Source organism: Antechinus flavipes, chromosome 5 (genome assembly GCF_016432865.1).
Source record: "Antechinus flavipes isolate AdamAnt ecotype Samford, QLD, Australia chromosome 5, AdamAnt_v2, whole genome shotgun sequence".
NCBI lineage: Eukaryota > Metazoa > Chordata > Mammalia > Dasyuromorphia > Dasyuridae > Antechinus > Antechinus flavipes.
The window spans coordinates 50,681,809-50,700,846 of record NC_067402.1 but is presented as its reverse complement, the minus strand read 5'-3'; the positions used below and the strand labels follow the sequence as shown (position 1 = coordinate 50,700,846).

At 35.2% G+C, this 19,038-nt stretch overlaps 1 protein-coding gene across 8 annotated transcripts in view; it reads right to left on the bottom strand.

Moving 5' to 3' along the window:
- LOC127564407 (phosphatidylcholine translocator ABCB4) overlaps window positions 1–19,038 on the bottom strand; it is a 111,160-nt gene that overhangs the window by 43,954 nt on the left and 48,168 nt on the right. For all 8 annotated transcript variants that reach the window (XR_007954257.1, XR_007954256.1, XM_052000914.1 and 5 more), the window contains 7 exons: window positions 18,398–18,511; window positions 11,076–11,186; window positions 10,736–10,861; window positions 9,504–9,707; window positions 8,290–8,460; window positions 5,660–5,821; window positions 1,806–1,979 (listed from right to left, as the gene is read on the bottom strand). Coding sequence is in view for 6 of the 8 variants with exons in the window: in XM_052000914.1 (XP_051856874.1) it covers window positions 1,806–1,979; window positions 5,660–5,821; window positions 8,290–8,460; window positions 9,504–9,707; window positions 10,736–10,861; window positions 11,076–11,186; window positions 18,398–18,511 (1,062 nt within the window). In the remaining 2 variants the exon portion in view is untranslated. The remainder of the gene's footprint in view (window positions 1–1,805; window positions 1,980–5,659; window positions 5,822–8,289; window positions 8,461–9,503; window positions 9,708–10,735; window positions 10,862–11,075; window positions 11,187–18,397; window positions 18,512–19,038) is intronic.

Genomic DNA, 19,038 nt, shown 5'->3' with positions numbered 1-19,038 from the left:
TATTCTCCACATTGACACCAAAATGGTTTTCCTAAAGTATAAACCCAACCTTGTCACCTCCTTCAAGATCAAGTATAAAATTCTTCTTTTTTTGTTATTTAGAGCTCTTTCTAACCTGATCCAATCCTTTGCTCCCTTTAAAAGTCAACTCTACATGAGACTTCCCTAGTTTCCCACTCCACTCTGTCCAGTGCTTATCCCAGAAATTACTGTATTTTTTCTCACAGTTACTTTGCTTCTGTCTTCTATCCTTTTCCCATTTAGTTATAAGCATATCAATATGAATATATAATATTCTTGTAGATGTGCACATATGTATGCATATATATATCTTCCTCATTTGAATGTAAGCTCTTTGAAGGCAAAGATTTTTCTTTTCTTTTTTTTTCCCTATGTTTAGAACCTAATCAAAAAAAATTTCACATGGTAGGGTTTTAAAAACAATTTAGTCAACTAATAGAGTTAATAAATATTTGTAGATTTTTTTTTGAATGTGAAGACTGAGAAGTCTACCAAAGCCAAGAAAAAAAAGGAAATTAGTTTTCTTTCATTTTATGATGAGGCTAGACCATTATTGTAATCCATTTCTTTTCCAAGTAAATACACTAATTTGAGATCAAGATCAAGAACTCCTAAGAGGAGAAGGGAGGGATTCCAACAAGTATGATTATACTGGCATCTCCTCCAAGCCCAACAACCAAATAAGGATGAAAATAATCTCACTTTTTTTCTAATGAGAACTAAACCACAATTTTGAATATATTTTAGAATGCTTCCCTCCCCCCCAAAAAAAATACAAATGTATCTTCCTTATTGAAATGCTTATTTCCAATATAGGACTATTAAAATGAATGGTTAGACCATCCTGATGGGGATTTGAGTAGGAAAGAGACATGAAAGAAGCTGGAAGAGGGAAGAAAGAAAACAGTCTCAGGATATGGCTGAGAAGAACAACAGCTTCATGCAGCATTCTGTTAAATTGGGATCCAGAAAAACATTGACTGTCCGTGTGGGTTGGATTACCATTTCCATGGACTTTTTGGACTATGGGGATAATTTGTTTGTTCAACTTCTCAAAGTACCTGTTTTTCCTGGTAGTCCCACCTACCTGGGATGTTGCTTACTAATGATTCCCCAAGTCACAGTTGGCTAGGCCTTTACTTTGTTCTAATAACACAGCCCAAATCTCCATGGAGAATTTCCAAGAATACACATTTTTGCTATGCTAAGGTTTTTTAATGTAATTAATAGGTTTCCTAAGTACAATTTCTTCTAAGATAGTCCACAAGACACCTGTCTACAATCCAAAATAAATGAATATATTATTATCACTACTATTATTAATAATAGTTTGAAGATGATTTTATTCCCAAGGTACAAAGTGAACTGGAAAGATCTGTATCCAAGACATAATCATGAATACAGGGCTTATTTTTCAACTTCTATGTCTGAACATTTTGAAAATTAGAAAAAAAAAATTAAGATATCTCTAAATCACAGAATTAGGAGTCTAGAACTCATTTAAAAATTTAAGTTTAGTTATTTTAGTAAAAATTAAATCTTATAATTTGCTAAGATTGTAGGGATACCTTGCATTTTGATAACTGTATTTCAGTATAATTCATTTCTTTTTTTATTCCAGGTATTATATTTTAGGCCCATAAAGTATCCTTCTAAGCAGGGGTCCACAGGCTTCACCAGCATCCAACGTATCCATGACACACAAAAAAGCTAATAGTTACTGAGGTCAAGGACTCCACAAATAATGTTAGCATTTTATTTTTAATTGGAATGAATGAACTTACAAGCTCTTCTGGAGCTACATCAAAGCTATTCTGATGTTTTCGTGAATTTCTAAAACTTTTGTGTGTGGAATTCCTAAAAAGGCGAGATTTCAGGCCATTTGGTGCCATTCCAGTGGCATTCTCATCTTTCAATTCAACTTCAAATTCTTCTGACTGAATCTGGTTTCCTGATGTCTGAAAGAAATACAAAGTAAAATTATGAAAGGGTTTTGATTATATAATTTAGATTTTACAAATATAATTATATTCCAGATTGAGAAACTTAAAATTTTGAGGTTATGTGGTATTAGTGGGAACAGCTATACTCAGAGTGAGAATGACAGGATTCTAATATGGGCTCTGCCCCCATCACTTGGGGAATTTGCTTAACTTGTCCAAGTTTAATTACTCCTTTAATAAAATGGGGACAAAAATACATATATGCAACATAGCAGGATAGAATTCTAGATTCAAATCCTACCTCACATTTACATGTGAATCACATGCAAATAAATCTTTTAATATTTCTGAGTTTAATTTTCCTCATCTGTAAAAGGAGACTAATAAGATCCATAATGCCTAGCTCATAGGCATGTTGCCAGAATAAAAAAATGTAAGTAAATCTTAATTACTCTACAAATGTCAGCCTAATCATAAATGAATGGATAAATAAATGAAATAGTATTTGTTAAATGCTTACTTTGTGCTGAGCACTGTGCTTATATAAATGTACATTTATCCTAAATCCTAAAGATATTTACAATAAAAATAAGTAATTTACATAATGGTAGTTAAAGCTCACACCTTAAGATTTGTTGGAATTTTCTGTGTACATTAATATCATATGAGTTATATCATAAGGAATTCATATCATATTCACAATGATAATTATTATATTATAACATAACATTATATTCATAATTATCCCCAATTTGCCAATGACAAAATTGAATTTCAAAGAGGTGAAATGATTTGCCCAGGATCACACAATAAGTTTCTGAATTGATATTTGAACTCATTTCTTGCTGATTACAAGTCTAACATTCTAGTTCTTCAAGGATTACAAATCATCATATGAGATTTGTAAGTCTTAAAATGTTGCTATGAGGTGCAAAGGAAATAATTAATATATGTGAATGCATTTTGTAATCCTCAGACTAGAATGAGTGATCTCAGCTTCCTTGTAGCTCCCAAAGCATTTCATTGACTTTCTTTGGTGCCTGAAATGCCCTCCCTTCTCATGTCAGCCACTTGACTTTCCTGGTTTCCTTCAGGACTCAGTTCAAAACTAGCCTTTTGCAAGAGGCCTCTCCTGCTCACCCCAAGCCCATCCCCAAGTCTTCTCTCTGAGATTACCTTGCAATGTCTAGAACTTGAATGCATGGACTAGATTTCTACCTTTCTTTATATTTCCAGCACTTAGAACAATGCAAGGCACATAGAAAATGACTGCTTTGGAAACTGAAACAAATTTACTAAGGATTTTGCAGTTCTAGTATGTTTATTTTAAACTGGGCATTAAAAATGGACATGAAATGAATAAAGGAACCGACATTTACTCAACATGCAGTAGTTGATTCCAAATTTAATTTCAGAAAGTAACAAAAGACAACAAAGAAAGAAAACAACAACAACAACAACAACAACAACAACAACAATAACAACAACAACAACAACAACAACAAAACAGCAACTACTACAAGAAGCAGAAAGGTAAAAGTGCTTTGGAACACTGGAAGTTTTGAGGAGCCTTTTTTCAAAATGCCAGGTATTTTTAGGAAGTCCTCTAATTTCCTGATTTCAAAACATATCACACAGCTTTCATGAAATCTAAAAGTTGGGAATGGCTTAGGAAGATTTTCACAAAAGTTTTCTTTCTCTCTTTTACAACTAGGGAAAATTGAACCACAGGGCACAGTCACCACCCAGGGGATGTATTAGGTACTGCTGTACACACCTGGATGAGAATAGAGTATATTTGAGCTCTGAACTGACTGAATCTTAGCTTTTATTGGGTCTTTGGTGATTTCCCTATAAATATATAATCACTCTCAGAATCTTAGGACAACTTGATAATAAAAATAATGAGTGTTAATATAATCAGGGTTTTTGAAGCACTAAAATATTATTGCCTTTGAACCTTACAACAATTTGTAAGGTAAAGATAAGGAACCTGAGGCTAAGAGAGATTTAGTGTTTTACCCCATACCTTTGTCATTACAGGTCTTGTCCTATACTGTGTATTATAGCTTTCTTTATTGGTATCTTCTCCCTCAATAAAGACTGTACATTCCATTACTAGGACTCTGTCTTATCGAAATATGTCTCAGCTAAACTTCTCATCTCTCTCCTCAGCTAGCATGGAGTTTTAAATGTAGCAAATCAAATGAAATAACGTTTACAAAGCAGGAAGCATTACAGCATTATATAAATGCAAGATATTATTAGCAGCAGAGGGCACAAAGTAAATATTGGTCACTTATGCTGACTACATTACAAAGTGAACCTAAACTTAGGTTTAGGCAAAGGCTGCCATACTTTTATATACATAGATGGTAGTCTATGGGCATGTGTGTATATTATAGAAATGAAAGGTTCACTTTGTACCTTACCATACTATACAATAATTACAAAAGAGTATTGTTCATACATAATCATAATGGATAGAACTCGAAGTTCCCTTATTCTGCTTGTTACCATCACTTCCTTATTAATTGACATTAAATATTTATACCTATTCATAAAATCAAAGAATTCACAGTTGGAAAAGATCTAGTGGACAGAGCACTGTTTCTGATGTCAGAAAATCCAGGTTTAAATTCTGATAATTATTTCCTATGTGATCCTATATTAGAAGAGATTTACCAGTTTCCTCATCTATAAAATGAGGAGGTCACATGCACATGTGACTTCATCAGTATGACAAAGCCCTCTCTACCCATGCAGTACAAGCATTTGTTTTGCAAGTTAGAGTCTCAGAGGTTTGTGTCGGGGACTGAGAGCTTGTGCCTTTTCCAGTCTTCGATGATCAGGAGTACCATTTGAGTCCACAAATGGGATCTGAGACTGGCTATACTAATATACACACACACATATATATATATATACATACATACACATACACATATGAACATAAAAATATAAATGTATATAAGTAGAAAAGTTAAGAAAAATTTCTTTTTACTTTTGAAGAAAACCTGGTTTTCCTCCAACTCTCTTTACTTCATTCACTGTCTCCAATGAATTGTTATTTTTAGGGAGAGGTCAGAATAGGTAGAATACCAGACCTGGAGAGTAGAAGATCTGAGTTCAAATCTGACAACTGCATTATCCTAGGTTAGTCACTTCATACTACCTCAATTTCCTCATTTGCAAAATGATAATAATAATAAAGGCTTTTACCTCCTAGGACTGTTGGAAGGATCAAATGAGATATTTATAAAATGTCTGCAAACTTGAAAGTATTACATAAATGCTAGTTATTGTTGTTGTTGTTGTTGTTATTGTTGTTGATCATTTTAGGTATTTCAGTAGCCATTTCAATCAAAGCATACAATTATTATTATTATTATTATTATTATTATTATTTGCTGAGGCAATGTGCCCAGGGTTACACAGCTAAGAAGTGTTAAGTGTTTAAGCCAGATTTGAACTCAGGTCTTACTGACTTCAGGGCTGGTGCTCTGTCTACTCTACCACCTAGCTGCCCCAAAGCATACAATTTTTCACAGTTTCTCCATCCATCTTTCCCTTTTACCAGATATCATTGCCTATCTGCTACTGAATAATCCTACAGATATGAGTTCCTGGTTTATAGAATCAATTGTGGAATGCTTTAGAGAAATCAAGCAAGGGAGTTACTAGAGGAGCAATACCTGCATGTTAACAAGTTTGAAGTAAACCCCTTCCCTTTTCATCAGCTCACTGTGGCTCCCTTGTTCTGTAATGACACCATCCTCAAAACCAGCTATGACATCTGCATTTCGAATTGTAGACAAACGATGAGCTATCACAATGGTAGTTCGACCTTCTCTTGCCTGGGAAAAGGAGAGAAAGGAAGAGAAAGAGAAAGTGGGATGTGTGGGAGATGGAGAAAGATTATGGAAACAAAAGCTTCACTTTGTATCAGTTATTATATTATAACAGTAACTACAAAATAATATTGTTCATACCTTATCATAGTGGTTAGAACTTGAAGTTCTCTGATTCTGCTTGTTACCATTACTTTCTTATTAATTGATACAATAAATATTTACATTATACCTATTCATAAAATCATAGAATTCACAGTTGGAAAAGATCTAGTGGACAGAACACTGTTTCTGATGTCAGAGACTCTAGGTTCAAATTCTTATAATTACTTCCTAGGCTAGCAATTTAACAATTTCCTAATTTATAAAATGTCACATTACACGTTCTCAGGTCTTCTACTACTCTGGTTCTGTGATGCTCCAATCTAATCCAACTTCATTTTATAGTCAAGAAAACAGGCCCAAAGGGACTAAATACTTGCTCAAGATTAACCACTTTGTAATTTGGCTTGAAGTAGAAGCTTGAGATAAGCTTTGGTTCCCAATATTATAAAGGGGGGTAGCCTCCTTTGTAGTCTTCTACAAACAGGTGTGGTAGAACTGAGTTTGGAATCTGGAAATAAGGATTCTGTGACCAGCTCTGAAATTTTCTAGCTTTTTTGATTAAGAACAAGTCACTTGACCTACCTGTGCCATGGCTCCCTCATCTGCAGAGTAAGGAAGCATAAGAAGCTTGTGACCGCCTCATAAGGTTGTTGTAAGGAAAATGATTTCTGAACTTTAAAGTATTATAGAAACATAATATATGGATATAGATAGGCATCAATGGTGCTTACAGCTATATTGAATCATCTCCTGAAAAATTCAGTTTCTCAAATATTGATTTAATTTACTTGATGAGGCTCCAGAATTCTTTATGAAGGGTTTCTAAGAGACACGACATCTTCTATCACCTCTTGTATACAAAGTCTTTGTTAAGGCCTTGAAGGACATTTTGTCTTTAAGAATTGCATTTGAATGGGACAATATGGTTGTTGCCCAAAATACTTCCAAATAGCCAAGAGAACTGACTACCAGAGAAGGCTAGTTAAAGTGTTTGACAACCCCTGGCTTTATTCCTCATCTCCACCTTCTGGAGATTTTCCTCTCTCACATTTTGAGGCACTGGTACCTTTCTGTCCACATCTCAGTCATTCTTGATGGATTTTTGTCCTCATTAAATCTACTCACTAAAAGTATCTCCTATAGCTCTATTCTGGGACCTTTTTTCTCTGACCTCTATACTGTATTGTGTGATGATCCCATCAACTCTACTGGTCTCTATACAGATGATTCTGAAATCTGTGTATGGAGCCCTATTGAACTCCTGATGATCAACTTCATTACAGATACCTTGAAGTGAATGTTCTTCAGGCATCTCAAACTCAACCTGTCTAAAACAGAATTCATTATCTTTCCCCAAAAATTCTCCCCTCTTTTAACTTCCCTATTTCTGTTGAGGGCACCATCATCCTTCCCATTGCTCAAGCTCACTGACCCTAACTTTCACTCATTCCATACATCAAATCTTCTGTCAAATACTGTCGTTTCCACCTTCACATCTCTTATCTATGTCTCCCCTCTCGACATAGAGATTTTAGTACAAGCTCCCATCACCTCTCACCTAGACTGTTGCAACAGACTTATAATTGGTTCCCTTGTCTCAAGTCTATCCTCTCTTCAATCCATAACATCTTCAACTTAGCTTCCAATGCATTTTCTTTAAAGCACAGGTTACCTAAGCAATGTCTCTAGAAGAGCTCAAGTGGTTCCTCCTTATTATCCCCAGCATAAAATGTAAGGTTTTTGCTGGCTGCTTCTGGATGTCTCCACAAACCTGGGGAATTAGGTGCTTCCTAAAATCATTTCTACGGCACAATCAAAGGAACCATGTGACCACTGAGAAGGACATTTTCCCTCCAATCAGCCACAGAAGACAGAAGCAACATGCCATGTGCTGCACTAGTGATATGGTTTTCATTTGTAGCTCAACAACTCACCACCTTTGTAATCCCAGGCAACTGACCTAACTTCAGCATCTTCATCAACAAAATGAATGAGCTGGACTGAGTGGCCCTCAAGATTTCTTCCGACCCTCAATATCTGATTGCTTAACCCATTTCACCTTTAAAACTTGGTACAGTACTCTTTGAAATGGATCAGCACAGAATCTCTTACGACATCAGTCTTTTCCATTTTGATTTTAACATTAATCTTAGGATATAAACTCCAAAGTCCCATAAATACATAGCCTAGGGGAATGCTGAAAGTGGATAGAATCCACCATCTACAACCTGAACTTAAATCAGAAGAGGAGTCCATTTTTCATTTATCCACTGGTTTACCAATCTAGACTTGGAAAGCAAGACTATCTTTGTTTTCTCCCAACATGCTAGTTTGTGCTGTTTATTTTGGGTTTTTTCAGATGTACTGACCTTATCCAGAGCAGCTTGCACCTCTGATTCACTCTCAGTATCCAAGGCTGATGTTGCCTCATCAAGCAGAAGGATCTTGGGATTCCGAACGAGAGCTCGGGCAATTGCTATTCTCTGCTTCTGACCTCCACTTAGCTGGGCCCCCCTTTCTCCAACGAGTGTGTCAAATTTCTGTTAACAAAGAGAGAAGTTGAAGAAGTAGCAAAGTGGTACTGGAGTGAGAGTCTGGGTTTTGAAGTCAGGAAGCTCTGAGTTCAAATCCTGCTTCAGACACTTATTATTTGTGACCGTCAGCAAGTCACTTCTCCCAGCCTCAGTTTCCTCATAAGGATAATAATAGCCTCTATTTCCCAGGGACAGGGGGCAGGAGAACTGGGTTCAAGGCCTGCCTTTGATGTATATACTATGATTCTCCAACTCTCTAACACTATAAGTTGCAGAGGAGGTACCAACCTGTATTGGTGGAAGAAATTTCATTACCAGGGAGATCACTATATCAGTGAAATCACAGGCTCAAGTCTAATTCCTGTCACCAATAAAAGATTAATTGAACATGATCAGATGTATCATTCTGTGCCATGCAAAGTTTGGGGAATGTACCTTAAACTTCAGCTAGATTAATTCTATTGATTGATTTAGCAAGACATCTCCAACCTCTAAATAGAATACTGAGCCATCTTATGTTAAATGCAGGTTTTCAAAAATTACTGCTCAAGGTCTTGTTTAATTGTTTTTAATGACTGTATGTTTTTTTGGGTTGGGGAAAAAGAGTCTGGAAATTGATTGGGAAAGGTCTGGTCGATCAAAACAAAATGTATCTTCTTTACCCACTAATGTTTAGCTTTTACCTAGATCTTTAGGGTTTGCAATGCACTCGACAAATAACTCATTTAATCCTCACAACCCCTTTGGAAAGTAATGAGAATAATTATAACAATAACCTTTTGATAGCATTTATTATGGATCAGGTATTATGCTAAACACATTTCAAATCTCATTTCATTAGATCTTCCCAACAATCTGGCAAAGTAGGTGGTATAATTATCCCCATTTCACAGGTGAGGAAACTGAGGAAGACAGAGGTTAACTACCTTGCCTTGGTTCACATAGCTTGTAAGTATCTGAGGCTGGATCGGAATCCAAGACAGTGCCATGTAGCTACCTCTATATGAATCAATATATTTAAAAAATGACTATTCCATCTATCTTTTTACCTCTGGTAGTTTCATGATGAAGTCATAGGCATTGGCATCTTTGACAGCTTTCTTGACCTCGTCCATGGTGGCATCTTCCCTGCCATAGCGAATGTTTTCAGCAATCGTGGTAGCAAATAGCACCGGTTCCTGACTCACGACTCCAATTATTTCCCTCAGATACCTGACATTTAGAGTTCGAATATCTTGCCCATCAATGTTGATCTGCAAGAAAGGAAAATGCCCCTATCCAAAACCTGAGATTGGCCACTGAAAAATGCCAACCATCACACCACCTTTCAGTCAGTTTGGGGCAGATCAATGAAAATAATACATGGGAGCAACATTTTTTAAGCAAGAAAGAGTTTTTGTTAAGGAGGGAAAAATCTATACTTTGTTGCTTTTTTCTCCCAGTTAGGGAGTGAACAACAACCACCACCAAAAAAACTAAATGTATTAAATTGGGTTTCACCATCTGTTCCTTAGAAGGCCGTCTTTATCGTCCCTACAACATCCCCAATATTAAAGAAAGCCAAAGCTTCTGTCAACCTAGATGTCCTATTCAGAATGCTAATAACATTGTTACTGATCACCAAACTGTCTGCAAATTTTTCTCCGAAACCCACTGACTAGAGGAAGCTAATTTTCCCTTGGCAGTGTGAATGGCAGGGTGGTAAGATGTGGAGTTGAAGTTTTATAGCTAAGTGACTGAAACAAAATTCTATGACTCCTGTGTGCCTTGGGTAAATAATTTACGTAACTTGATGTTGTCCAGTCAGTTTCAATTGTGTCCAAATCTTTGTAACTCCATTTGGAGTTTTCTTGGCAAAAATACTGAAGTGGTTTACCATTTCCTTATCCGGCTCATTTTGCAGATGAGGAAACTGAGGCAAATAGGATTAAGTGATTTGCCCAGGGTCACACAGCTAGTAAATTCTTGATTTCACGCCTGGCTTTCTACCTACTGTGCCACTTAGCTGCCCAATTTATGTAGCAGTTTAATATTTGAAAAGTCCTTAGAAATGTTCTCCTGTGATCCTCACAACAACCAGAGAATATGGTGTTATTAGTATCCCCATTTTATAAATAAGGAACCTGAGGCACAGAGGGGTTAAGTAAGTTGCCCAGATAATTACTAAGTGTACTGACTATACTATCATTTCACCTTTCCTAAACAAGATAAGTATATTTGGTGATCACTGCTACTCTTCCAAAGCTTTTGGCAATAGGGAAATTTCATATGGGGGTCTTACCGTGCCCTCCAGAGGGTCATACAGTCTCTGTATCAATTGAACAGTTGTACTTTTGCCACAGCCACTGTTACCAACCAGGGCTACTGTTTGTCCACTATTAACCTTGAGATTGATTCCTTTTAAAATCTACACAGGAAAAAGGAACATCTATTATACCACTCCAATATGCGACCCAACAGACTTGAATTTTTAAAATCATTAAACAAGTGAATATGTTTTAAAAAATTGTGTTCAATGTGTCCAAAAAATCTTCAAATAAAAAATATTAAACATAATTATGCTCATATAATTAAGCAATCATTTTTTAGGAAGAAATGTTTCTTCAGGTTAATTACAGTACCTTGACATCAGCTCGGGAAGGATATGAGAAGTGAACATTTCTGAACTCCAGATTCCCCTTGATGTGGTCCGGTTTATGACCAATCTCAGAAAAACTGTCAATTTTAGGATTCTAAAACAAATGCCACAGGAAAATGCATTGACTATTTTTATACAGAGAACTATTATTCCTACTTTCTAAACCCAGTCAGATTAATTGTATGCAATTACATAGTCATAGCATCTTCATTATCCATCAAACATCCAAGCTATTCACAACTGCATGTTTTTGAGACTGTTCAGCACAGCAGTCCTTCTGAAAAGCAAATGTGACCATGTCTCCCTCCTGTAATTAAAAAATTCCAGTGTTTTTTTTTTTTTTTACCTTTAGCATCAGATATAAAGTCTTTTGTTTGATGTCCAAAACCTTTTATAATCTAGTTCCTTCCTACCTTGCCAGCCTTTTTTAAATTAAATTTTATTACTCCTCTTAAAAAATATTCTTTAATGCTCTTTTCTTTTTAAGTTTGAGTTCCAAATTCTCTCCTCTCCTACATCCACTGAGAAGACAAGCAAAATAATAATCATACATGAGAATTCATACAAAACATTTTTATAATAGTCATATTACCAAAAAAAGTGAGAAAATTATACTTCAATGTTTACTCAGAGTTCATCAGTTCTCTCTCTGGAGATGAATAATTTTTTTTCCATCATGAATCCTTTGGATTTATCTCAGATCATCGTTTTGATCAGAATAGCCAAATCTTTCACAGTTGATGACCATTTTACAACATAGCTGTTACTATGTACATTGATTTGATTCTTCTCCCTCCACTTTGCCTCAGTTTATATAGGACTTACCATTTTTTTTCAGAAACTGCCTTCCTTGTCATAATATTCCTTTACAATCATACATCAGAACTTGCTTGGTCATTTCCCAAATTATAGATATCCCCTAAATTTCTAATTCTTTGCCACTACAAAAAGAGCTGCTATAAATATTTTTCATATGCATAGATTCTTTCCCTTTTCCTTTTTTTTTTAAAGTATCTTTGGGGACATAGACTAATAATGGTATTACTGAGTCAGAAAATATATGCAGTTTTATAACTCTTTGGATAATTGTTCCACAATGTTCTGTAGAATAATTTGACTGGTTCACAACTCTATTAGATTTATTAGTGAACCAATTTTCCCTCATCCCCTCCAGCATTTGTCATTTGAGAGTTATGAGGTAATACCTCGGAGTTATTTCAAATTGCCTTTCTCTAATATTTTTTAATGACTACAAAGAGCTTTGATTTTTTTCTTTTAAAAATTGCCCATTTATATCATTTGACTGTTTATCAATTGGGGAATAGCTCTTTTTTGTTTTATAAATTTGATTCCATTTCCTATATATTTGAAAAATAAAGTATCAGAGAAACTTGCTGCAATTTTTTTTATATAACTTCATTGTTTATGGTACAATTGAACAAGATGTAGTTTCCTTGATTATGTCTTTTAATTAGGTCTTTACTTCTGCTTGGTCTGAGATTTTAATTAATACCCCTGCCTTTTTTTCTTTCAGCTGAAATGTAAGAGATTTTGTTCCAGCCCTTTATTTTAACTGTGTATCTTTCTGATTCAAGTGTGTATCCTGAAAACCATATACAGTTGGATTCTGGTTTCTAATCTGCTATCTGCTTCTCATTTGTGGGTGAGCTCATGCCATTCACATTCACATTCACAGTTACGATTATTGTGCATTTTCCTCTATACTATTTTCTTCTTTTTGTCCTTCTATCTCCCATTTTTCTGTCCATCCTCAAAAGTCTTTTTTGCATCTGACTCCTGCCTTCCTTAATTCATCCTTCCTTTTATGATTACCTCCCTCCCCCACATATGTCTTATTCCCTTTTCTATTTCCCTTTTAAATGAGATATATGTTTATACCCAATTGAGTGCTTATATATATTCTTCCCTCTTAGAACCTATTCGGAAGAGAGTAACTTATTGACTGTTACCCTTCCCCCATTTCCCCCTTTACTGTAAAATCACTTCTTGGTGTTCTTTTAGTTGAGAAAAATATCCCTATTCTAGCTCTCCCTTCCTCCTTATCCCCCTCCTAGTTCATTCCTTTTTCTCACTCTTTCATTTTTTTTTAATTATCCCAACAAAATCAACTCACATTTATGTTCTCTATGTAGACACTGTCTAACTGCCCTAATAATAATAAACATCTTAGGAGTTACATGAATCACCTTTCCATATAGGAATGTAAACAGTTTAACCTTATTGAATATCTTATAATTAATCTTTCATATTTATCTTTTTATGCTTCTCCTGAACCTTCTGCTTGAATGTCACATTTTCTAATCAACTCAGGTCTTTTCATCAGGAACACTCGAAAGTTCTCTATTTCATTAAATATCCATTTTTTTCCCTTGAAAGATTATACCTAAGTTTTCCTGAGTAGGTTATTTTTATTATAATCCTAGCTCCTTTGTCTTCTAGAATAGTAAACACCAAGTCCCCCAATCCTTCAACATGGAAACTGCTAAATCCTAGGTGAACCTGATTGTGGCTCCACAATATTTAAATTGCTTCTTTCTGGGTGCTTGAAGTATTTTCTCCTTGATTTGGGGGGCTCTGAAATTTGGCTATAACATTCCTTGGAATTTTCATTTTGGGATCTCTTTCAGGAAGTGATTGGTGGATTCTTTTAATGTCTGTTTTAGCCTCTGAATATAAGATATTGAAGGAGTTTTTTCTTTATAATTTCTTGAAATATCTTTTTTATCATGGTTTTCAGGTAGTTTAATAATCCTTTTTTCCCTGAGGTAATTGGAATTAAGTGACTTGTTGAGGGTCATATAACTAGTATCAAGTGTTTGAGGCCAGATTTGAATTCAGAAATGATTTTCTATCCACTGTATCACCTAGCTCCCCCAATTTAATAATTTATCAGTGATCTCTCTCAATATATTTTCCAGGTCAGTTGTTTTTTCACGTAGATAGTTCACATTTTTTAGTACTTTTTTGAATTCTTTGACTTTGTCTTATTGCTTCTTGAAGTCTCATAGTTTTCATAGCTTCCACTTGCCCAATTCTAATTTTTAAGAATTTATTTTCCTTGGTGAGTAGTTGTACTTCTTTTTAAATTTATCAGTTTTGTTTTTAAGGAGTTATTTTAATCAGCTTTTCAGTTTCTTTTCATTTTTTAAAAAGGTGTCATGCTTTGTGATCTAAGTAGAGGCATGCACATTGCTCTCTTAATCTATGTTCTGGTCTTTACCCAATTAGGATTTTTGTTCCCTGAAGCCATAAGTTCTCCTGCTCTTTTTGATCCTGCAATTGTGACCAGCTCCCCTGCTGCCTTGTGACTGATCACAAGTGCTTCTTTTCTCTTGGAGTGCCAGCCTAGAATAGCTTAGGGGGAAGAGAGTTGCCAGTCAGCACCAGCAAAGTATCAGTACCAGCAAAGGTTTGCCTGTAATCTCCTGACCAGTTGTCAAACTCCCTTTCTGTTTCTGGACTAAAAAGTTCCCGAAGCTGCTGCTGCTATACTGTTGTTGTGGCAGCTGCCTTTAATGCTCACTGGCCCTTACTACCATGTCACAAACCTCTTCTGCTAACCTCCTTAATTATCTTAGGCTGGAAAACATCCTACTCTCATCTTTTGTTGTCTTTGGCACACTGAAATTTGATTTGAAATGTTATTTTAAAAGTTGTTTGGATGGGAATGTTCAGAGTTCAGCTGAGTCCTTATCTATATTCTGACACTTTGGCTTTGTCCTTCCCCCTTGCCCATCTTCTTGTTCTTTATTCCCCTTTCCATACCCTAGGATTCAGTGGGTCCAGTGACCTCTTTACTGCCTCTGGCCTCCTTACTCCTTCTAACACCAGACATTTCTTCTCCCCAATCTCTATTTGCACTTCTTGTGCCCCAAACCTAGAATTCTCTTTTTCCTCATCTTCATCTTTTTTCTTTATTCAAATTTCAGTTAAACTCTCACCTTCAGCAAGAAGTATATGCCAATCAATTAATATTAATGTCTCTTCTCTGAGATGATATCCAGGTGATCTTGTATATAATTTGTTTGCATGTAGTTATTTGCATTTACCTTTCCCATTAAGTTTGCTCCTTGAGAACAGAGACTATATGTATACATGTATGTATGTATGTATGTATTTATTTGGTATCCTGAGTGTTTAGTACAATATATGGCGTCCATTAGAAGCTTAGTAAGAGATGACTAGATTTGGTTTGAGGTACATGTTTCTTAATGCAGGAAATGCATTTCTTTAACTCTATCCTCTGTTTTACTTCTAGTTGTGGTTCTTTCTACAGACAATTTGGGGAAATGATTTAACAACACCCATACTACAGAGGAGACATAGCACAGTGGAAGGCACTCTAGATCTGGACTCGGACATTGGGTTTAAGAGCTTCCATGTGCTAACTCTGTGGCCTTGCCCATACCAGTCTACCTTTATGAAGCTCTATTACTTTATATATAAATTGTGAATAATAGAAACTTCACAGAGATACTATAAGCATAAAACACTATATCATTATAGAATCATATATTGTGAACTAGATGAGACCTTTGGGGTCATCTATTCCAATAATTTCCTTGTAGCAGATGAGGAAACTGTGGCCCAAAGAGGCAAGAAGACCTTGAATCACATAGGTAGTAAACCACAGTCAGGCTTTGAAGCCAGACTTCAAAGTGGGATTGGATTCTGAATCCAATGCCACTGTTCTCTCTCCGTTATCCTGTGCTAATTTATCAGTGGGGAAATATATGTAAAATGCTTTGGGAACATCAAAGACCATATAACATATAGTTCTAATTTTCATTCTCCTTACCATCATCATCATTATTATAGTTGATCCCATTACTTCAGTTCTCTCAATAAAAGTATGTTAACTACTACCCAATCTAGTTGACTGTCATACAATCAAGTGGTACAGCAAATAGAGTGCTAAGCCTGACATCAGGGGGACTGACTTTATCAAATCCTGCCTTAGACATTCACTGTGTGACCTTGAACAAGTCACTTAACTGCCTCAGTTTCCTCAACTGTAAAATAGAGATCATAATTGGACTTACCTCCCAGGGTTGATGTGAAAATCAAATGAGATAATATTTGTAAAGTCCTTAATGTTTAATCTCTCTAAGCCTCAGTTTCATTATTTGCAAAATGAAGGGGATAGAGTTCACTCAAGCTCTAAATCAACAATTTTTATAATCAACAATTATATAGAATACATAACTGTAAAAGCCATTTTTAGCTTACTATCTATATTTTTTTAAAAGGCTGTGGTTTGGGCTTCAAGCAAAAATCTAGTTTCCATGGGGATAATGAGATTTCAGGGGTTATGCATTTGATCATCAAAATTTGAAAATGTCAAGTCCCCTTTCCTCTGTGTGTGTGTGTGTGTGTGTGTGTGTGTGTGTCTGTCTGTCTTTTTGTGTCTCTCTCTTTCTCTCTGTCTTTCTGTCTCTATCTCTGTCTCGCTTTTTCTGTCTGTCTTTGGACCCTTTTCATCATGGCAAAATATTGGAAATTGAGGGGATGTCCATCTCCTGGTGCAGAACAAGTTGTGTTATATGAATGTAATATAATACCTCTATACATTGAGAAATGATGAACAGGCAAATTTGAGAAAAACCAAAAGACTTCTATGAATACTGATACAAAGTGAAACAAGTAAAAACAGGAAAACATTATATATAGTATTGGCAACATTGTGTGACAATCAACTATCACTGACTCTGCTCTTTTCAGAGACATAATGATCCAAGACAAGTACAAAGGACTCATAAAAGAAAATGCTATCCACAACCAGATTAAAAAACTGATGGACTCAAAATGTAGACTGAAATATTTTTTCCACTTAATTCTTTCTTCTGCTTTTTTCTCTTTTGATCTGTTTCTTCTTTTACAACTGTGACTAAGATAGAAATGTTTTACATGATAGCATATGTATAAATTAAATCAAACTCACCTATCCTCTTCAGTAAAGGGGAGGAGAGAGATAAAAGGAGAAAGAAAAATTTGGAACTCAAAATATTATAAAAATGAATACTAAAATCTTTTTAATATGTAACTGGAGGGGAATAAAATGCTATTTACAAAAAATAAAAATGAAATAAAATCTAGACCTGGAATTTTTGTAATTAATTATCAAAATTAATGTCTCAATTCATGGACTGACTTCATTCCTATAAACACAGTCACATCTTAGCACATTAGTTTTCATAGGCATATAGCCAGATCAACTCAATCACTCTAGGCATTTTATAATCATGTTAATCACATGATGAAAAACATGTATAGGCCAGCAGGAAATCACAGTAACAAGTCTGATCACAATCTGGTTTTGATTTTGAAGTTGTTGTTATTTTCCAGGTGTAACCACCCAAGGCAAGTGGAAAGCTAGTTAGAAAACCCCTTGGGATTAGCAGTCATTCTCAAAGTTCAAAGCCAAATTGACACATGTATAATTACAAATTAATAATTCATGTAACAGCTAATATTTTTATAGTGCTTTAAAGTTAACAAAGCACTTGATGTACGTTATTTAATTTGATTTTTTTTAAAGCATGTGAGGTAGGGACTATTATTATTCTGATTCTACAGATCATGAAACTGAAGTTCAGAGAGGTTAATGAATCCTCCATAATCAAATAGCTAGTTAGTACCTAATGCAGGATCTGAACTCAAGTCTTCTCAATTTTAAGTCTAGCACTATTCACTGCTACAATTTGGATCCTTAGAGGGATGAGGGAAAAAAAAGGAATAAGCAGTTATGAAGTGTCTATTATGTGCCAAATACTGCCCTAATTCTATGAATATTATCTCACTTGATCTTTACATCAACTTTGAGAGGTAACTGCTATTATTATCCCATTTGGAGATAAAGTTGGGGAAAGTGAGGTAAACAGAAATGTAAGTGATTTGCCCAGGTTACCCAGCTAGTAAGTGTCTGAGGTCAAATTCAAACTCAGAACTTACCAACTTCAGGCCTGCATCCTATCCCCTTGGCCACCAGCTACTTCTTTAAAACATTGAACTTGGAGAAAACACAAACTGTATCAATGAATATCCCTATTGTACCCCTTGATGGTCAAAGGTTAGTCTAAATATACTATTTAAAACAGGAGAATCACTGTGATGTTAAAGATGTCTTCTAATTACAAATTTTCAAATAAACAAGGACACCATTCCTTTTACCCACAACTGAGAAAAGTTGACTCAGTCCATTTTACAAATACACCCTTAAACTCGACTTAATTTGCCAATCCTTAAAGCATTTTTTAAAATGTTTTAAGAAAACAAATGACTTACGTTATCAATGATATCAAAGATTGCATAGGCTGCTCCTCTGGCATTAGCAAATGAATCAATGCATGGTGCAGCCTGTCCAACACTGAAAGCTCCTATCAATATTGAAAAAAAGACCTATGGAGAAGACAGCAGGAGAAAAATATGATGGTCAATTTTAGGCTCACTATGCCTAAACCCTACCGAGTAAACCCCACCCAACTGCATTATTCTGAAGAAATGTTGGGGTTTGGGAAAAGGCAAAGTTATACAGAACTTCTCAAAGTTAGTACTTTATAACTTGTCATATTTCATTTTCCTATTATATATATATACATATGTATATGTATATATATATATATATATAAATCTGTTTTATTTTGTTTTTGCAGCTCAACAAACAAACCTCAAACACAACTTTCTGTTGCTACTTTCCTAGATTAATGTAGGATCAGATTTTCAATCCATTCAATCTAAGGCTAAGTCTAAAGAGAGCAAGCTTCTTCTTACAAAGCTTATCTCCTTGGGCCTCAATTTCCTCATCTGTAAAATGAAGTGGTTGGACTGAATGACTCCTAAAGTCTGTCACCTTTAGATTTTGGATCTTATGGCTTTATTAATTGTTCCCCAATGATTTTTTTTTGCTCTGTAGTACTACAGGGGAT